This window comes from Colletotrichum higginsianum (assembly GCF_001672515.1).
Source record: "Colletotrichum higginsianum IMI 349063 chromosome 7 map unlocalized unitig_7, whole genome shotgun sequence".
NCBI classification, from domain to species: domain Eukaryota; kingdom Fungi; phylum Ascomycota; class Sordariomycetes; order Glomerellales; family Glomerellaceae; genus Colletotrichum; species Colletotrichum higginsianum.
In genome coordinates this window covers 3,538,690-3,558,358 of record NW_017263917.1, presented here as the reverse complement: position 1 = coordinate 3,558,358, position 19,669 = coordinate 3,538,690, and the positions used below count along the sequence as shown (strand labels likewise).

The window sequence follows — 19,669 nt, the reverse complement described above, 5'->3', positions numbered from 1 at the left end:
CACGCCATCGCGCCTTTCGAGCGCTCTGGAGAAGCGAGTTTAATACAGCACTTGATGTATCAGATACCTAAGAATCCCTACACTAGGGCATTAGTTTCACGGAGCAGTCTCAGTATGCCAGATGCGCGGCGGATGTTACTGCAATTCTGGCGATGCTTATGTCAGCACAGACTGATTTGTGTTATGCATCCTTCCGCCGCTCTTGTAGGTGACCTGCTTCCTGCCCCAGGCGGCGGGCCGGGCGGCTGCACGTGATACGCTAGATCTTCGGCATGACGATGATGTAACGAGCTAAGCAAATTGCCGTCCGGCTTAAACGGTCAAGTGCTCCGTACTAGGTCCCCCATCCCCGTCCACTCCACTGCCCCTTCCCGGCCTCCAAAAAGCACCAGCAGGAGCACCCAAGCCACATGAACGACACGCCCGTGACCTCGACTACTTCAATTGCCTCTTCAGCTTCGAGGACCACACTCATTACGTACTAAACTACACAACACATTTGTTCTTCACTTCCCCCCACGGGTACCCATACAACCTTATTGCAGCTCACTAAAAACAGCTTTCGTCTTGGGTCACTTCCCCCAACCCATCAGATCGGTCCGTTCGTTCTACCTGAAGCCACGCCGTTTTCCCGACCTGCCGAACTCCATCGAAGAATACATCTAGACAGCTGGCCCGAGTCTTCTGCAATGCATTTCCCTCGACTCCCGCGGACAGAGGCAGCGTTCTTGCTGGCGTTATTGATGTCCCCGCTGCCCGCTGCCTCGATGCTGGATTGCAAGCACATCCTCGTGGACGATGTCTCGTTCAATCTCGGGGAACTGGCCGGGCCGCACAGCGTCGTGACCAGCAGATGGCATCCCCCCACCTACACGAACACGTCCTACACGGTCGACATCTGCGCTCCTCTCAAGCGCAAGGGAGATGTCAAGAATGAGGAACAATGCCCCAGCTTCACGAGAGGTATGCGCTCCCGCTGACGTTGACGTTTCAAGGGTTCAGCTGGCCTGAGCTTCCCGCAAAGCTAGTTGACTAACATTCGTCGGACAGTCTGTGCCATCGAACGTAACATCCACCCGGGCCAGGACAACAAGGACGAAGTCGAAAAGGTGATACCCATCGCTGGCGAGCTGGGCGACCACGGCGGAAGGGCTTTGGACGCCAAGCCCGAGCGACTCAAGTCGAGCGACTCCAACTCGGATGCGAAGAAGGAGGGGGTTCGGCTCATCCTCAACGGTGGCTCTTATCCTCTGGGGAAGAGCGGCAGAAATCAAAAGGCCATTATTGAGTTCATCTGCGACCGCGAGAAGTCGGGCCTCGAGGGTGAAGTCAAGCCCGAGGACCAGTACGACGGCAGCCAATTCCGAGCACGCGAGGATGACAAGGACGGCAAAGACAGCAAGGACGGCGAAGACGACGGGCCCTCGCCCGAGGAAAAGCAGATTTTGAAGCCCGACAGCGCCTTGATCTGGAATAGCTACGGCCCGAACGAGAAGAACGACATGGACGTCCTGAGGTTGACTTGGCACACCAAGTGGGCATGCGAAGATGCATTCGGCAAGCCGCCCAGCGAAGGCGGCAGCGGCGGTGACTCGAGCAGCCACTGGGGCTTCTTCACCTGGTTCATTGTTCTGTAAGTCGTTGACCTTGTCGCAGTGCCATGCACGCATGGCCCGGCAGTGACAGCATCGACTAACATTCCCTTCTACTCTACAGGGCTTTTCTCGGCATCGCGGCATACCTCATTTTTGGCTCCTGGCTGAACTACAACCGCTACGGCGCTAGGGGCTGGGATCTTCTGCCGCACGGTGACACGATCCGCGATATCCCTTACTTGGTTAAGGACTGGACCCGCAGCGTGCTGAGCACCGTCAACGGCAGCGGGAGCCGTGGCGGTTACAGCGCAGTCTAGGATGACGGGTTCTCTCGAGAGCGTTTGTAAGGGAGGAAGCAGTGTATATTTATGGCTGTAAACTGGGTCGGTGACTACGGTTCTTGGTTGCATGGACTTGCGGATGGCATCGTTCCGCGAGTCGAGTCGCGACCTGGAGTTGGACTGGTTTTTCTATGCTCCTTGGAGCTTGTCGCATTAGCTTGTTCGTCTAGGAAATACAGCGTTATGAAAACAGCGTGGTGCTTTTATCCGACCATGACGTATAATGTTGGCGGTCAAAATCCGGGCATTCCTCCCAGGAGCGAACCGCGCGGCCCGGAGTAGCACTGCGGGATGCTGGTGGGATGTGGGGCCGGCGCCAACTGGGAAAATCGCCGCTCACTCACCGTTGCACCTCCGACTTTGCTTCCGTAGAGCTCACACACACACACACACACATATATACACAGCAAATCACCATTACGTCATTAAACCCTCGATTGGTCATACCTCCCACCATACAAAGTGGTCATGAGAGCTGACAATGATGACAACGCCGCCCTGAGCGCCGACGAAGACTTGCTACGGGACAACGAGGAGCCCTCATCGACCGCCTTCGTCTCCCCTCCGCTCCCACAACTCACCAACGAGCCGCAGACGCTCCCGGACTCGTGCGTGAGCCTCTCCCGCCCCTTCCTGCGCGCGCTGCACGCCCTCCTCCCGCCTTCGCCGCACCTCACCCTCTCGATCGGCAGCGGCACCGGCCTCGTCGAGGCGCTGCTGCACGGTCTCGCGCCGCCGCCCAACCTCGTCAGCGTCGAGGTCGCGCCCAGCCCGAACAGGTACCATGCGGCGCACCGCACCGTCCCGGGGACCTGGGCCCTCGAGCCCCTCGCCGCGCGGGCGAGGGCTTGGGTGTTTGTGTACCCGAAGCAGGTGGCGCTCGTGAGGGCGTACGTGGAGGCGTTTCTCGGCCGTCGGGACGCGGGGGCGGAGGTGGAGGTTGTGGTTTACGTCGGGCCGAGGATGGATTGGGACGATTTCCGGGGTGCTTTGGAGGAGGCGGGCGTCGCGGGCGAGGTCGAGGTCGAGGTTTGGGGGGAGGAGAGGATGGAGGCTGTAGGGGGGAGGGCGTGGGAGTGCGTTGCTGTCGTGAGGCCGAGAGGGAGGTCTGCTCCGAAGTCGTGAGGGTGCGACAGGATCCCTTTCAGGTTGATGAGCGTTGAAGTTCCAAGGTCAACGGTTCCGCAGTATCACGACCTCACGGAGTGTCTTAATTGGACGGCCGAAATGGGACGGCCTGATGACCTTCGGCGTTACATGCATGCACACAGGCCCCGTATGACGCCAACACATATCCATCGACGAGTGAGCGGGACTTTTTCTCTAAACTCACTTGCTGGGCTGCTGATCATACCAGACAAATCGGGGGGGTGGGGCTCGGTGTCAAGCTTGCGAGACGACGACGACGACGACGACGACGACGACGGAATAACCACTTGGCTCGTCGAAGGGTTGTCCAACTCGGGCATATCAGTATCAGGGAGCCATCCGACTTCCATAATTCCACAGTGGGGGGAGAGGAAAGAAATCCCCGAAGTGCAAAACGTATTCGTACAACTTGTTCACGAAAGAGGTTCAAGGTTGTACGTCGCAAGTATTCGGATTCAGTAATCATGTCTAGATGTTTGTGATACGGGCCACGCAAAAAAATGCTAAGCTATGCCAATGAAGATGAAAACCGCGTTCTTCCACCGCCGGTACATACACCCAAAGGTATTTTACGGAAGATACTCTGTATGTAATATGAAAAGTAAAAGACAAAAGCCTCCGAGGTCAACTCTGAGAAGGCTGCTGGGCCACCCTCCACCTCCCGCTCAGGCGGCGGCGGGGGCGGCCGCCGGCTTCATCGAAGCGGCGAATTGGGCCGCCTCGCCGGCGTCGTTGCCGTACGTCAGGTGGGCGCGGCGGATCTGGTTGCCGCCTTCGCAGATGTTGTCGCCGTTGTGGCAGATGATCTTGGTCTTTGTGGCGTCGACGCCCTGCACGGCCTGGCCGTTGACTGTTGGGCGATGTCAGTTCTCCGAGTCTGACGGACGGGGAAGAAAAGCAGGACAGGGGGGGGGATGGGGACTCACAAGGGTCGCCAAAGATGACGACGCCGGCGACCTTGGCCACCGTGTCGGGCGACAGCATCGCGGCGCCGTTGTGTACTAGTTGGCCGCCCTGGGAGTAGCCCGACATGATGACGGACGAGCCGGGACAGCTGGTAATGGCCTTCTCGGTGAGGGAGGCCATCATCTGTGAGCCGGAGGCGTCGCCGCCTGCGAGGAAGCCCGGGATGTCGGCCGGGTACTCAACGCCTTGGACGGCTAGATTGCCGCCGACCTGGGACGCCAGCGCCTGGAAGAAGGGCGGGCCGGCGATGGTCCCGACGTTGCCACCCTCTGTGGTGCCGCGGGCGAAGATGACGATCGTCGACTTACATTCGCCGCTGAGGCCGTCCTGCTGGTTTCCCGAGAAGTCGGCCTGGCGGGGGCGGACCACCGCGAGGGGGGAGGCGGACGCCACGCCCGACAGAGCGAGGAGGAGGGCTGCTGCTGCTGAGCGGTGCATTGTTTCCCGGGCTTTTATTTGTCGGCTATTATGTTGTATATGCAGGTGAGGGGCGTGAATTAGTAACGGTTGGGTTTGTTGTATTCGCTGATGCTTGGTGCTGAACGTCGGGTCAACGACTTTCATAGTTCTGTGATCGTGACATTGGATGGGTAAGGGGGGAGGAAGGTGACTGTTGCATTCTTATACACCAGACTGGGGGGACATCGGTCCCGAAAAACCAATACAGGTTCAACGCAAGAAGCTTCTTCTTGGTCTGCTTCACCGTTTGTTTTCTGTTCCTGCAGCACAACGGCTTCAGGTACCGCAACCTCACCCCGATAGGGCAATGGGGGGCGGGTCATAGATCCAGGGGGGGACAGCACGTAGAGGATCGGCCTCGAAGGCGTCGATGCAGCGATGCCAGGCATGGTACAGGGATGGAGTCCTTCCGCAGGCGGGAGGTTCCTAGCTGACGACTGCCAGCCGCGAGCTTAGTTAGCCAATGAGCGGGAGACCCTTTGAAGCTTGTCAGCGGCCGCTACGTCTTTGGTGGGCTACAGGCTTGATCAGAACCCGTCGTAGGGCAGAGGAGACCCAGACATCAGACCCGAACCATCGGACTAGATCAGTTGCGATTGGTCGAGGGCTGATTCATGGATGAGGCCGGTCTGATCTGTTGTGTGGGGGGTGCGACTCGAAACAACTGGCGGTTCGTGCGCAGCGGGCACCGAGTCGTTTCCCAAAGCCTTGCTTTAGGGCCTTCGTCCCGATATGGTTACCGACTGACGTTTGGTGTTTTGGGGGCTGAAGGGTGGGACGGAAGATTCGCGGTGTTGGACTGAAGTAGAAACCTCCGTTGCGGCTCGGTGTGGAGGGAGGGAGAAGTAAGTGGCAGCGCTTTGTTCCGGTCCCAAGTCTTTCGATTTCCTTTCTGACCGTCTCAAGTACCAAGAAAACGTTTCTTTCTTCTGAAGGAATCAAGGGATCATGACACCCACTCCCCATCCTCCGAGGGCGCGGTTGGCCGCTGACGTGCCTTTCGTTGCTGGACTTGGGGACAGAGAGACGGGTGGAATCGACCGTCGGATGTTGGAGCCAGTCTGTCCGGTCATCCGCCAAGAATCGTCTCGAGTTGCGGCGGTTTTTGCTTTTTTGGGCTCATGCTATCGGACATGCACAAAGATGGTCTGAACGGAGCCGGACTTTGAGAGAGGAGATTCGGTGGGATGTCCTAAAGAGGACATGATGTAGTTACCTCGGTACCGGTGTGATGGCCTGACATGCTGTCAGCGGGGCGATTTCGGCAATTGGGCCGGGACTTGAAGAATGATTAGAATTCCGCCTTGGCTTCTTCGACGTGGAAGCTGGAAGCCATCGGCGACAACCCTGCAATGAATACTGAGGCCCGCGTGCCTAGGTTTTCCAGCGTATGGCGGGATAGCGTATGATTCTCGAAATACAACTGAATGGGGATGCGAATTCTATTGAGTGATCAACGAGTGGACCCTTCGTCATACTGAGAGTCCGACAACGTCGCGTTGTAGTGAGTTAACTCGAGAGCGGATGAAATCAACCGCACAATGTGTGACATTGAATTTCCGGACTTTAGAACTGGTGTGCAGGGTGGTGATCTTGCTGTAATTCAAAGCACTCCGTCTGTCTCTTCTCCCCACAAGACAGTTGTGAAGCCTTTGGAGCGGAGTATCCGGGAATACCAGTCGCCGGCCGGCCCCGCACCGCCCGTTGAGGATCTCGGCCGGGCTCCACTTTCCAGACGTGACCCCCCATGTCACCGATACACACCGCCGGGCAAAACAGTCTTTTCTCTCTACAATATGAGGAATACTGCATCCTCAAATTTAGGGCCAGCTTCAGAAAGGTCTGTTGGAAGAGGATAGTTCAGTATACTTAACAGAGCTCATGTTATTCAGGGTTGTTGCCGGGTTGGTTATGCCAGAGTGTGTGGTTGAACGAAATTGGGGCACTGTAACTGCACGCACGGCAGCCATAGTTGGTTTACGATGATCACGCTGTGCACTCAATCGGATACAAGTTGGTATTCATCAGAACCTCATCGAAAAAGATACGTCGGGAAGACGTCGTCGCCGGCCTCTGTTGCCTTCGGTGGTTATTTAAAACTCGTCGCTGCTTGCGTTGGTGGAATCTAAGTCTAGGTTTCGTAAAGGGTTTTAAACGCCGGCGCCAGAAAAAACGAATTATACGGATCGAGCCCTGCCAAAACTAAAAGACGCTCTTTTCTTTTTCTTCACGAGCGGGTGACGGAAATAGCCTCCTCCAGGATGTCCAAGCCCTGCTGGATCTCCTCCTCCGTGATGGTCAAAGGAGGAACGAAGCGCAGGGTGTTGGTGCCGGCCGTGATGATCAGCAGGCCGCGCTCACGAGCCGCCTTGACGATGGGCGTGGGGTCTTGCGTGAGCTGCAGACCGAGGATGAGGCCGCGGCCGCGGACCTCCTTGATCAGGTCGGGGAATCGCTGGCGCAGGGTGTCGAAGCGGGCCTTGAAAATGTCGGCCTTGGTGGCGACGGCCTTCTGCAGACCGGGGTCGGCGAGGCGGGAGACGATGTTGTGGGCCAGGCGGCAGGCGAGGGGGTTGCCACCGAAGGTGGTGCCGTGGTCGCCGACCTTGATCTTCTCCGAGACGTTGCTGTTGACGATGGTGGCGCCGATGGGGAAGCCGTTGCCCAGCGCCTTAGCGGTGGTGATGATGTCCGGGTGGGCCTCCTTGGGCAGGTGGGTGTGCGCCCAGAAGGTGCCGGTGCGAGACAGGCCGCACTGGATCTCGTCGTAGATCAGGACGGCACCGACCTCGCGGCAGCGCTTGGCCAGAGCGACCAGGAACTCGTCCGTCGCGGGCGTGACGCCGCCCTCACCCTGGATGGGTTCGACGATGACGCCGCACGTCTTGTCCGTGACGACATCGTTGATGGCGGCGACGTCGTTGAAAGCGCCGAGCTTGAAGCCGGGCAGCATCGGCGCGAATGGCTCCTGGTACTTGGGGTTGTGGGTGGCGGACAGGCTGCCCATGGTGCGGCCGTGGAAGGCGTTGTTGAAGGAGACGACCTCGAACTTGTCGCTCGAGGACTGGCCGACCTTGGCGGCCTTGCGGGCGAACTTGATGGCGGCCTCGTTGGCCTCGGAGCCCGAGTTGCAGACGAAGACGGAGTCGACGTCGTGCATGGCGCCCGCCTCGCGCGTCTTCTCGACTAGAAGCTTGGAGAGGGCACCGGTCCAGGGGTTGTAGTAGAGGTTCGAGGCGTGCATGAGCGTGCTACCCTGCAAGATGGGGAGAGAAGGCACCCTCGGTCAGTCATGAACGTTGAAAAATGACTCACGGCACCTCGGAGTTACCCACCTGCTCGGTCAAGAGCTTCGTGAGCTCGGGATCGCAGTGCCCCAGGGCATTGACAGCGATACCAGCGGTGAAGTCGAGGTACTGCCTGTTCTCGATGTCCCAGAGCACGGAGCCCTGTCCCTTGACGAAGACGGGCGGAGGGCGGGCGTAGGTGGCGACCATGAAGGGCGCATGTTCGCGGACGAGGGCGGCGCTCGCCGAGTCTTCGGTCGGATCGGGGTTCGGTACAGAGGCCTGGCTCTGGGGGAAATGGTCCATTTAGCAACAACGCGAATGGTGTTACGCGGATCTCCGAGGTACATACTGTGATCTTGCTCTTGACGTCCTCGGGGAGGTTCGAGGAGGCGGCGGCGGCGGCGGTCGCGGAGGAGAGCGCGCGGGTGTTGTTCATGCGCGAGACAACGGCCAGGCGCGGCTGGCACTTGGCCAATTGCAATCGCAGAGGGGCACGGAACGCCATTCTATGGTATCTCTGGGAAGAAAAAACAAGAAGAAAATAACAACAGCGGGCTCTGCGGGAAACAATGGTTGGTGTGTTGAAGAGGAAGGTTCATCGGTTTTAAAATTTGGGGCCGTTCGCGCGGTAGATTGACGGAGGTGACTCGACAAATCTCGTTATCGATAAGATGCGCCGCCTCCGGTTCGTGGAGGGGTATACCCACCTTCCCGGGGGGGTACGTACACTCTGGTCCGGGCCGGGGGTATCCCTCCGATCTCGGCTAGGCTCGGACGGAGGAGTGAGCACTTGGATTCAGGGCTTGTTCAGGCGGGATTTATACTCATCATACTATTGATCTCATGGCTTGTTTTTCTCGAAAGGAATTGCTGTTATCCAACTACCATTTCCATGGACTAAGATACATGGTGAAAAAATACCTGCTTTCCAACCCACCTAGTGGTGTGTTTAACCTGGCCGACAGGAGGCAACACCGTCGATAAAGAGGAGATTTTGAATTGTTGACCATGTCTGAGAATTTTGCTTTTCAACTGGCTTTTAAATGAATGCAAATATCTACTCACCCAACGCCAACACATGAAGAAGTCTTCGAGAAAGCCAGCGAGACCATCACATCTGTCTACGCCAAGCTCCATCGCCCTGTTGTCGACCTTCAGAACTCTGCAACCAAGTCTTCCCAAATTCCATTGTTGGTGTACCCTACGTTTGCTGTGATGACGCCCTCCCAAGACTCTCGCAGCTTTCGGCGGACTTCCTCCGCCTCACGGCGACAGACGGTGGAGTCTCCTTCGAAGGTCACCGTCGAGGTCCAACTGCTCTCTGGATCAGAGGGGTTCGTGCCAGTGCCGGTTACTCTGACACCCGGCACACCGCGCCAGCGAAGCAATCCTACAACGTCCGCGTCATTGAGTTCGAGAGTTTTCAACAAGCCGTCGTCAGTGACCTGCACCCTGTCGTCTTTCCACGTGAGAAGCATCGTCATGATATCCCGTCCATGTTTCTCATTCAAATAAGCCATGAGAGACAGCCTCGACGTGATGTGGTACGCCTGTTCCTGACGCTCAATGACTGTCCTCATCGTCTTCGCATCGCAAAACGCCGCCATCTCGGCGAATCCATCCTGCATCACTTGGACACCACTGTTCTCTTGTCTGAGCAAAAACTTCAAAACCTTTGTGTTTTTTCGCTTCCGCCCATTCCATCTGAATGCAGTGACGAATTCCTCCGAAATTCGCAAGTTCCCTCCGCAAAGGTCCAAGAGAGTTTTGGCCTCCCTCAGATCAAGCTGTTCGAAAAGAGACTCGAGACCGGATCCACTTATCATGAGGTTGGGGTTTCGGAATTGGGATAGATCTCGAACGAACAACCGCTCCCTCTCGTTCTTGACACTTGAAAGTGCGTTGGAGGGCGCGTCTACTATCCCAAGCTGCCCTCCTCCCCTAAGAAAGTTTTTCACATCTTCCACCCGACCACCAGCGATGGAGTCTCTGCACGTCTGATCCGTCAATGAGGGCAGCAGGGCAAGGAACGCTCTGAGGTCGTCGATCTTGCCCAGGTGGTGTTCGACATCGCCAAAGAAGAGAAACGCCTGCAGGTCCTGGACGAGCTGTGCCTCAGTCTTGGAATAATCCGGCAGGAGCAGTCCATTGGGATCGCTTAGGGGGATGTCCGAGGCGATGCCGAGCAAAGCGTAGACCATGTCACGGGGGTCGCTCGCTCGGCTCACACGGAACTCTCGCAGCAAGGTATGGAGAGTCTTTGTTTTTGCGGATCTTCTGGTGAATGGATTCGGCATCAAGTCCAAGACAGCCCTGCACTGAGGACTTGGGTCGACGCCGACGAGCGTTGCGGCGCTCAAGAGCATGTGAGCCGGGGCGGTCCACCTGCCGCAGCACACGGAAGCAGCTCGGGCGTGAGAGACCTCCTGCAGGATCCAGACCCGTGTGAACCAGGGCTCTTCAAGAAGAGATGTTAGGGCTTGCCGTCGGATATCGTCAAGAGCAGCCCGGCCGATGCCCGCGTCCTGCTGTGCGGACAACCAGTTCTCTTGCGCCTGGCTGAGATCTCCCGCATCTTTCTGGCGAGAGGAGTCTCGATAGAGGGCTCTCAAGAAGTCCATCAGGATCTTGGTCTCGTACGACGAGGGCCCCAGCCATATGAGGACCTGCTCCGCCTCCCTGTAAACGTCGCCCATCTGTCCCACCTGGTGTCCTCGCTCCACGACGTTGCTCTGGTCGATGCAGACGGCGTCGACCCACAGTATTCTGCCTGCATCGCGCCGGAGATGATTCATGGCATGGAACAGGCTCTTGGTGATGGGAAGCCTCCTACGATTCACGGTGATGGACTCGGACAGATCGTTACTCCCCCAAGCGTACGATAGTGCCTCGTAGGGAATGATGTCTTCCGCTTCGAGGCTCGCCTGGAAGATGTCACAGGCCACCTCACCGCCGGCGCCGGGGTGAAGCATCAGAAGTCGAAAGGATTTCACACCTAGGTCCAGCGGTTCATACTCGAAGAGAGCCATCTTTAACGTTGTTTATAGGCTGGGACCATGTTACAGGGGAAGGCCTCCTAGTCGTGATCGTCCGGTGCTGTGTAACAAGGTGGCTGAAACCCGAATTTCGATCATGAAAGCTGCCAGTGATCTACCGTATATCTTGATCGCGGAAGATGAGTTCTTCCCGGGGGTTGGCAGTTGCTGATCCGCCAGTGATGCCCAACAGACCTAGAATCTAGCCCGAGTAAGCAGGACAGTCAGATGCGGGACCCAATGTCAGCAGCGATTAGCCTCGTGCATTGTTGAGCGAATCAGACCTGCAGGTATCGTGCAGTCATGCAGAAGCCAGGTGTCTCGCAACACGCAGATAATAACACATTGAGAGCTCCCCTTTGTCTGTCTGTCTGTCAACATGAGAAGAAGAGGGAAAGATTTGCAAGCTCCTAGCCATGTCAGCAGATTTGGAGCCGATGAACGGATAGACTGTTGATTGCAGAGCTGCCAGGGAGTTGCAAGGTGGAAACGGAGCAACATCTTACTTTACCGACTCCCGGGAACTAAAGTACCTGTAAGTGTCTCTCGGCCTCGGGGTCCGGCGACGGCCAGTTGCTCCTGGAGAACGGGACGAACCCCACGATGGAGAGAGGGGCCTGCAGCATCAGCGACGCAAGTCTTCAGGGGAGTTCGACAGCGGGAACAGCGCGCTGAAGCCTGGGAAGCGACAAGCGACAGACGGTGATTGGCCATCTCCGGGGTCCGCTCCGGAACACACCCTAATCAGGACTAGCGCACTGGGCCGAAGTGCCCGCGTGCCCCTCTACCCCGGGCGGGTCACGTTCTCTCTCCGGCAGGCGTGTGGGTACGTACCTGGATAGTCAGGGCCCTCTTCACATGTCAGCTGCGCGCCCGCCCCCAAAACAACCAAACAAACGTCACCATCTCACGCCTGAAGCCAGCAATTGAACCGAGCCACCAAGGCAAACCGACGCTCTCTCCCACATTGAAACATGTGCCGCCAATACCCTGACAAGCCTGGGTCGGGACCCTCTCTCGTGGAGGAGCCTCTGCTCCCGTTGTCACCACTGCCATCGTCGTCTCGTCGTCGCTTCTTCTCTTCCTCCCAGCAATACAGCTCTATTCTTTGACGGTTCATCTCCTCCTCTTGCTTCTTCTTCTCATCCTCCCATCATTCCGCTCCGCCAGTTCCGAAACACCGTCATTCATTCCTTCATCCATTCAACTCGACCTGGAAACTTTTCCCTCTTCCGCCCGCCCTCTGGCCCTCTCTCTCTCCTGCCACTTCCCTCCAGCACGTACACGTACGATCCCAACTGGTTATAGGAGGGTCGCGGGTGTCTATTTTTCGAAATCACCCAAGGCACCGAGCGGCGGTCCGTGGCCCCGAGCTGTCCGTTGTTGCTTTTCCTTTGCCAAGCGCTTTCCCGGGTCCCGCCACCTTGCCATGGGCTTTTGGCCCTGAGCTATCGCATTACTCGCGCTGCGCCGTCCCGTCGACGAGTCCGACGCCAGCTCCGTCCCAGCCACGACCTCGTGGTTTTGTGCTGTTGCTTGGTCAGCCTACCGTGTACCCCCCTTCCCGGCTGCTCTCTCAGTACCCAGGTCCATGACCTCGTGACGGAACCTACAAACAACCCATCTATTCTCTTCCACGACGATTCCCTTTCGCTGCTGTCGATACGTAGCATCTGCCACCCACCATGATCGACCACGTCTTGGGAAGGCCGTCGGTCAAGTCGCGCCGCCTCCAAGTGCTGGCGGTGCTGGCTTTCTGGTCAGCATACATCTTCCGGTACGTGATGCGGCACCCCGAAACCTGTGCGATCCTCGTCACGACGCTTTACTGACCGGCCTTGTGCCACAGAGGACATCCCCATGGCCCGCCCGTGATCCGTTTCCTCTCGAAGCTGACGACCAAGCGCCTCACTACATGGCAGACGGTCGTCATCACAATGATCTATCTCTACGCAGCTCGGCACTTCAGCACTCTTGTCGGCCTTGCGAGCCCCGAACCCATGGCCAACATGTACGATGCCACCTACTTTCGCGCCACATGGATATTGACCGCCTTGGATGCCGGCTTCTGGACCGCCATGAAGATTCGCGCAAAGTGGCTGCGCGACCTCGCCAGCATCGTCTTCTCCGTTTTCTATATGTTCGCCGCCGAGAAGGCCGATGAGAAAGTGCGCAAGGTGCGCGGCATGTTGACCGTCGAGCACCTGCGCGTGTCGTGGGATAAGGGAACGACACCTTACCTGCGCTTCTTCCAAGGCCTCATGCGACCCCGCTTCTCCCGCTGGCCGCCACGCGCCATCCGTATCCCGCGACCTGCGGGCAGTGATTACAAGGAGCCCGTGTCGGCTTGGCTCTATTTCGATGGCCCCTTGACGGATCTCGCCCGGCACAACAGGATCGTACTGGATATCCCCGGCGGTGGCTTCGTAGCCATGGACCCTCGCTGCAATGACGACAAGTTATTCGCTTGGGCGTCCAAGACGGGAATGCCTGTTCTGAGTCTGGATTATAAAAAGGCCCCCGAGTTCCCATACCCCTATGCCTTAAACGAGTGTTTCGATGTGTACACCACCCTTATCCGTAGCAAGGGAAGATGCATCGGCATGTCCGGGAGAGAGACGCCCAGGGTCGTCCTGACGGGCGACAGTGCCGGCGGCAACCTGGCGACGGCGACAACCTTAATGATCGTCGAGCGAACCTCGGTCCCTATGCGCCGCTACTCGAGCACGGGAGATCTGCCGCTGCCGGATGGCCTGGTTCTCTTCTACCCGGCACTCGACATGAACATTGGAAACTGGATGTCAGACGAGCAAATGTCGCTGATGAAGGACAGAAGGCTGAGGAGCACCAACCAGTCCATCATTAGAAGGAAGAGCGCGCAGTACAATGACCTGATCGGCACACCCCACCAAACAGATGACGAGGACGATGGCTCGAATAAGCAATCTACGGAATTGACCGCCAAGGAGGTCGAGATTGCGTCACAACAGGCCCTGGCCAGCCCCCATCCCGAATACTCGCATGGCGGCCCTCAAGGGCCTTCCAACTCGCAGTTCTCGACCGCCGACGCCAAGCGCAAGCAGAGCACTTCCCACCACTCGGAGCCCCTGCGAACCCGCCTCGCCATGTCCTCCATGATCTCTTACTTCAACGATCGCGTGCTCACCCCCGAGATGATGCGCGCCATGATCATCCTCTACATTGGCCCCCACAACCGCCCCGACTTCAGCAAAGACTACCTTCTCTCCCCCGTCCTGACCCCCGACTCTCTCCTCGCCCGCTTCCCCAAGGTTTACTTCCTGACGGGCGAGCGGGACCCGCTCGTCGACGATACCGTCATATTCTCCGCGCGTCTGCGCAAGGTCAAAGAGTCCATGTTCGACCAAGCCCGTTCTGAGCGCTCCGACTTTGGCGACGGCCTCGAACCTGTTTTCAATCCCAAGGACGTCGCCGAGGTGATGCTTATCCCCGGTATCTCTCACGGCTTCTTGCAGTTCCCCACCGTCTACCCGCCGGCGTGGCGGCACTTTGAGAGGTCCGCCGAGTGGATCACGGAGATCTTTGCCTCCGCCGACGCCGTTCACGAGCGCGAGAGCCGTGGACGCCGACGAGCCGGCGGGCCCGTCACAAATGGCAACACCGAAGGCCGTCACCACACCCGTGCCGAGTCGAGCGGTGACGAGGATCGTCCGTTGGAGATTGGCATGACAAGGGCTAATCGGAGGAACACGCTGACTCAGGAGCCGCAGCCCATGGACGAGAGCGAGTCTATTGTAGAGAAAGCCGAAACAGGCGGCAAGAAGAAGAACGGCCGGGCCAGAGCCGCGACCAAGAGCGCTAGTGCGAGCCTGGTGAAGCTCAAGAGCACAGATGACCTGCTCGGCAGGAGGATGCAAGGGCTTGCCGGCGGTCTCACGGGCGTAGGGGGGCAAGAGTGAGCAGGCTGGGAGCTGTACTTGTACGACGATTGGTGCCCATCATAATTTGGAAGCGACTAGGTATTTTGTTTTTTGATGACACGGTTCCGCTGTTCTCTTGGGGGGGGGGATAGATTGTTTGTAGATTGGATTCGCCAACGAAGCTTGTATACATGACAGGTAGCACCACGTTTTATAGATACAATGCTCTCTGTGTCACTACTCCTGAAGGCTACTTCAATATCTACTTTGTTCCTGGGTCGTTTAACTTCAACGGACAGTCGTCATGGTCACAAGTCTCCCTCCCATGGCCTCTTGGTCAGGACTAGCTGGTACATGTGGACCGGTCAATTTCAGGTATAAAACCACAGCACGCCAAGTTCCGCTGTAGGCCAGCACCTGAGCGTTTATAGGTCCTATGGCCTCTTTCTGCACGCAACAAAGATCTGGTAGCGTTGATCGGTTCAATCAACCATCGCCTGGAGCTTAGTAGAGTTGCCGATGTCACTCGCGGGCAGACCTGAAAGGTTGGTACAGAGCCACGGGAAGGAATGTGGGCCTTGGTCATACCGTCCGCCGGAAGAAAGACATTGTTATTCAATATTGAGTCCCCGAGAAACGGGACGAGGGCCGGGACGAATACGAAACATGGGACATATCGCCGTGAAGTGAGGCGCTCGACGATGTCGACGGGCATGTCTCCCTCGAAGGCCGGGACCAGGACCAGCTCTGCATCCGGAGCCATTCCCTTGGCGAACAGGAGCTCTTCCATTCTATTCTCGCATTTGCTGGATATCTACGACGACTTTGAGATAGGCTCTGCCTTCTTGGCGAAGAGTTTTGAAAGTTGGGGGGGGGGGGGGGGGTTGCGCATTCTCTTGGCGTGAGCATCAGCACGGAGCAAGAGGAACTTTTCGAGAGATGCTGCGGGCGCGGTTTCAGTCGAGTTGATGGCCGTCATCATGAGGTGGGTTGTAAAGCACTAACCACGTTTTCTTGCTACCAGGCGTGGTAGGTTCTTCATGCTCTCCGAGTGAACTAACCACCTTTACCATGAGGCAGGCACAGGGATCATGCGCACTTGACCACTTCTCGCATGCCTAGGTGCAATGCGCCATTTTCGGTGTAAGTATCGATCGCACACGTTGTAATTACATTAGACACCCTTGGCGATTGTTTCACCCTTTACACACCGACCTGGCGTGTCAAATTCCCTTGTACTTCGTGGAATAGCAGGTGGTTCGCAATCCGCAGCCACCTCGTAACCGCCAATAACTCGCTACTTGCAGGTTGATCAGTCATTGTCTTGGTTTCGTCTTCAGAACCTGTTCAATGGGCGAGATTCTCACATTCTGGCTCGCAGGATGCATTTCGATGACATTTGTTCCCCTGTCATTCCAGTTCCGCTACGAAATTGGGTGACACGATCACCGCAGAGCCATCGAACCCCCCCCCCCCCCTCGACCTGATAGACGCCACACCGGAACCTCTATCCGCCCTCGTGAAGATCGGTCTTGAATATTTACACATACTCCTCAGAAGATGCGGCGTAGTTCTTGTCCTGGTCGAGATTGAGGACAGGCACGCAAACTTGCGGATCCTTCCAACCGTGCAGGAGGAACAAGCTTGCTGAGAAGGACAATGACGAGGAAAGAGACCTCCACATGTAAGGTTCTCTGGAAACGGCCAGAATTGTAAGTATCTAAAGGGAGTGACAAGAAATTCCAACATCATAGCGGTACTTGCTGAGGCTTTGCTAGCAATATGTTGAAACGAGCAACCTTGGAAACCTGGCCAAAGTGGAACTAGTGTAGCCGTAGAACAAGGCTAAGCTAAATCATTTCGGCTCACTACTCATAAGTCTTGAACTAATGATGTCAATTGTGAGTTCTAATGCTGGTCGCTTTGTGTTGTCTACTAACATATACAACGTATCGCTGCTGCAATTCATGTTTTTGCATTAACCCAAACGCTCTCTACTAGATTAGAGAACCCCAAAGATGGATTTAAAGAACTTCGCTAGAAGTACAGGTAAGCTAGACAAAGTCCCTAAAGAATGAGACAATATGCTGACCTTTACGCAAGGACTAGTCTACAAATTACTCTGTAGGTGGTGGTGTATTCCTTGGGTCTTATTACTTGGGCTATTGAATGGAAAGCGTGACAAAATCCTCTACAAGGGTGAGGATGAATGCAAGTTGGAAGTGCATTTCACGGTGAATCTTCTTGGCAAGAGTAGACTGAACAAGGTATATGGATACGACAACAGCAGTCAGCCTGCATCTTGGGTGAAGAAAACCAACAACGAAACAGTGCTCAAAGAGGCTGTCATATCCAACCAGGAATCTAAGCTCTTGAAGAATTGGAATCGGCTCGCCAATCGTTTTCAGAATAGCATGCCTTTGGAAGATGAAGACGACGACTTGAACTGGACACAAGTGGCCATAGATCTGGGGTGGAAGGAACCTGTTGGAAAGATTGCGGATGAAGCGCTTGTTACTCTCATTGAGAGTGAGTTGGAAGCGAGGGGAACATAACGAAGATGGGTTGCAACAAGTATGGTCAGCAACTAAGCAAAGTAGGATCTATTTTAAGATTTAAACTTTATTTTACTAGAATTGCAGTCTTTTTAAAAGATGCTGCGGTCTGATAGGAAAATAAGCTGTACAACAGCTGGATTGATGAGTGGACAGTAGGAAAGCATCCACTCAGGGATCTTGAGATAGAATTGTGGCAATTTTTAGCATCCAATAATAACCCGCCTTGCTAGCTCAATCGGTAGAGCGTGAGACTCTTAATCTCAAGGTTGCGGGTTCGACCCCCGCGTGAGGCTCAAATCCTCACCGCGATTGGCACAGCCACTCTTCGGGTTATCTTTTTGTGGTTTTGCCAGCCGTTGCACATCCATCTGCCCAGTCCGACTTCTTGATTGATGCACCTTGATTATGGCTGCCTGCAAAATTGCGACTATTACTGGGTCGATTGTCGGAGAGTCGCGCCTAGTCTGCTGCTGATTCAGGTTTCACTACTGCGAGCTAGCTGGTCCCTGGTGAACTGCACAATCATGTTAGCGACCAACGTCAACAACAAGCCATCTTGGGACATCTTGCCGCTGGCAACTGGTGCTCATACAAGAGATGGAAGCTGCACACCAAGAAACGGGCGTTATGAAAAGCTTGTCGCCGCTCTTCTCCGTGGTGTCATTGACATGAGTCCGACTAGTCAGTATCTTTACTGACTACCCAAACTCAACTATGCCTCAAGTTACCAGTAATGTCGGAAGGAGCCTTTCTACTAGCTTGCTGCCGGCCAAGTACATAATCACAAACGCATGCGATTGATGAGGGAACCAAGTGTTGTCCCGCGGTAAAATTCCATCAGGATTGGCTGAGCCACTGAGTCTCCACGGAAGTGGGAGAGAACGGAGGGTCAGACACAGGCCCCAAATCCCACTGTAACGCCATCAACGTGACGATTTGGTGCCGTCGATGGTGACTTGTCAAGACCCAGTCACCATTCGGACACTCGGAAGCCCCTGACCTAGCCCCAGAGGCGGATGCGAGACCCCCCCCTAGAACACACGCGAAAGCCTCCCGTCCCAGGTCGCCCCTCTAGCTTCGACTTTTTGATCTTCCCTTGCCGTCGGGGCCCTAGTGATCAGCGAGTTTAAGCTTGCGGGGGATCTCTTGGCTCATGGGTGGGTGGGTGTGTTGCGAGACGATGGGGAGGGATGGGGGGGGCTCATGAGCTTCGTTTTCGTTTAGCCAGCCATGCTCCGCCAAGTCGGGCGGAGAGGTTGGGAAGGCGATACGACTCACGACACACAACAGACCGCAGAGCGAGGACTTGACGGCTGAGCAACTTCGGCCGATCAAGAGGGCTATGCTGGCATCATGACAAGGTCCAGACGGGTTATCGCCGTCAAAAAGGTGTTAGTCCAAACCCTCCAACACTACGTTTTCCTAGTGGTCCACACCACCATACTCACAAAGCACGCATTGCAGGGGAGGGGGACGTTGGTAAAGAAGTCTGCCATCGAACACGAGTTTCCCGTCCACCCCTGTGCTGGTTGTGACACGCATCTTGGGACCGGCTCCGCGTGAGTGAGGGAACCGGCCCGCTAGTCAGACCCAAGAGGGGTGATGCCGGCCGCCAGGTAGAGACACAGATTCTGCTTGCGACCTCTGGACGCTTGTCATTGTTTGTGAGATGTAGCAGCCTATGACCTGGGGGCCATATCAGCCTCCATCCTTTCCCTGGGGTTCCACGATCACCCCCCCCCCCCCCACCCTGCCCTCTTTCCTCTCCCCACCCGTCCATCCTCGGGCGTTTCCCTTCCCGCCGCTGACTGGCATCCTAGGGTCAGACTTTCAGTCAACTGTCTGGTTAACCTGCCGATTCTCCACATCTCGTCGCAGATTCCGAAGACAGCAGAGCCGACCGAGCTCACTGCCCACTGATAAGAAAAGCCCAACGAAGCTTGCTCGAGGTCGGTACGAGTGACTGGTATAGAGGAACCGACAACTCTGTGTCAGCATCATCACCCAAGCCTCTTACTCTCCAACCCCCCCACCCCTCCTCGAGACTGAACCGCCGGGACGAGGGCGAGTGACGTGACACGCGAGGCCGCAGCACCAACGGTTCCAGGGGAAAGACTGTGACATCAAGTGCGCTTCAAGAACTGTCACCGATTTATTTATTCATCGTCAGTTGGAGACAGGTTGGGTTGGATTTGACTGGAACACCGTCCCTGTCACCGGGTTCGTGGAGAGTGGTGGTCAGGTACACAGCTCAGTGAGGCTAATGAGCATGGAGAGACCTCCTCCCTCAACCCTGACAGTGTTTGTAGGTTCGTGGCTTGAGTCTTTATCAACTTGGGGATAGATGCTGTGAGACGCACATGGAAGGCTCAGCCTG

The 19,669-nt window shown here is 56.3% G+C and overlaps 7 protein-coding genes across 7 annotated transcripts; 4 read left to right on the top strand and 3 right to left on the bottom strand.

The window, feature by feature from the left end:
- Window positions 1–689: 689 nt before the first annotated feature.
- Window positions 690–1,912, top strand: CH63R_10771 (Autophagy-related protein 27; the record flags this gene model as incomplete). The annotated part of the gene is made up of 3 exons (XM_018305745.1): window positions 690–963; window positions 1,051–1,633; window positions 1,717–1,912. 3 exons carry the CDS (start codon window positions 690–692, stop codon window positions 1,910–1,912), a joined length of 1,053 nt encoding a protein of 350 aa, XP_018155169.1.
- A 492-nt stretch (window positions 1,913–2,404) lies between these two features.
- Window positions 2,405–3,061, top strand: CH63R_10770 (uncharacterized protein; the record flags this gene model as incomplete). Its single annotated transcript, XM_018305744.1, has 1 exon — window positions 2,405–3,061. The coding sequence occupies one exon, from the start codon at window positions 2,405–2,407 to the stop codon at window positions 3,059–3,061; it is 657 nt and encodes a 218-aa protein (XP_018155168.1).
- A 689-nt stretch (window positions 3,062–3,750) lies between these two features.
- On the bottom strand, window positions 3,751–4,615 carry CH63R_10769 (Cutinase; the record flags this gene model as incomplete). Its single annotated transcript, XM_018305743.1, has 2 exons — window positions 3,751–3,935; window positions 4,012–4,615. 2 exons carry the CDS (start codon window positions 4,613–4,615, stop codon window positions 3,751–3,753), a joined length of 789 nt encoding a protein of 262 aa, XP_018155167.1.
- Window positions 4,616–6,737: 2,122 nt separating this feature from the next.
- CH63R_10768 (Acetylornithine aminotransferase) lies at window positions 6,738–8,305 on the bottom strand (the record flags this gene model as incomplete). Its single annotated transcript, XM_018305742.1, has 3 exons — window positions 6,738–7,766; window positions 7,846–8,085; window positions 8,150–8,305. 3 exons carry the CDS (start codon window positions 8,303–8,305, stop codon window positions 6,738–6,740), a joined length of 1,425 nt encoding a protein of 474 aa, XP_018155166.1.
- Window positions 8,306–8,954: 649 nt separating this feature from the next.
- CH63R_10767 (HET domain-containing protein) lies at window positions 8,955–10,829 on the bottom strand (the record flags this gene model as incomplete). Its single annotated transcript, XM_018305741.1, has 1 exon — window positions 8,955–10,829. The coding sequence occupies one exon, from the start codon at window positions 10,827–10,829 to the stop codon at window positions 8,955–8,957; it is 1,875 nt and encodes a 624-aa protein (XP_018155165.1).
- Window positions 10,830–12,520: 1,691 nt separating this feature from the next.
- CH63R_10766 (Hormone-sensitive lipase) lies at window positions 12,521–14,773 on the top strand (the record flags this gene model as incomplete). Its single annotated transcript, XM_018305740.1, has 2 exons — window positions 12,521–12,612; window positions 12,685–14,773. 2 exons carry the CDS (start codon window positions 12,521–12,523, stop codon window positions 14,771–14,773), a joined length of 2,181 nt encoding a protein of 726 aa, XP_018155164.1.
- A 2,045-nt stretch (window positions 14,774–16,818) lies between these two features.
- Window positions 16,819–17,289, top strand: CH63R_10765 (uncharacterized protein; the record flags this gene model as incomplete). The annotated part of the gene is made up of 1 exon (XM_018305739.1): window positions 16,819–17,289. The coding sequence occupies one exon, from the start codon at window positions 16,819–16,821 to the stop codon at window positions 17,287–17,289; it is 471 nt and encodes a 156-aa protein (XP_018155163.1).
- Window positions 17,290–19,669: the final 2,380 nt, after the last annotated feature.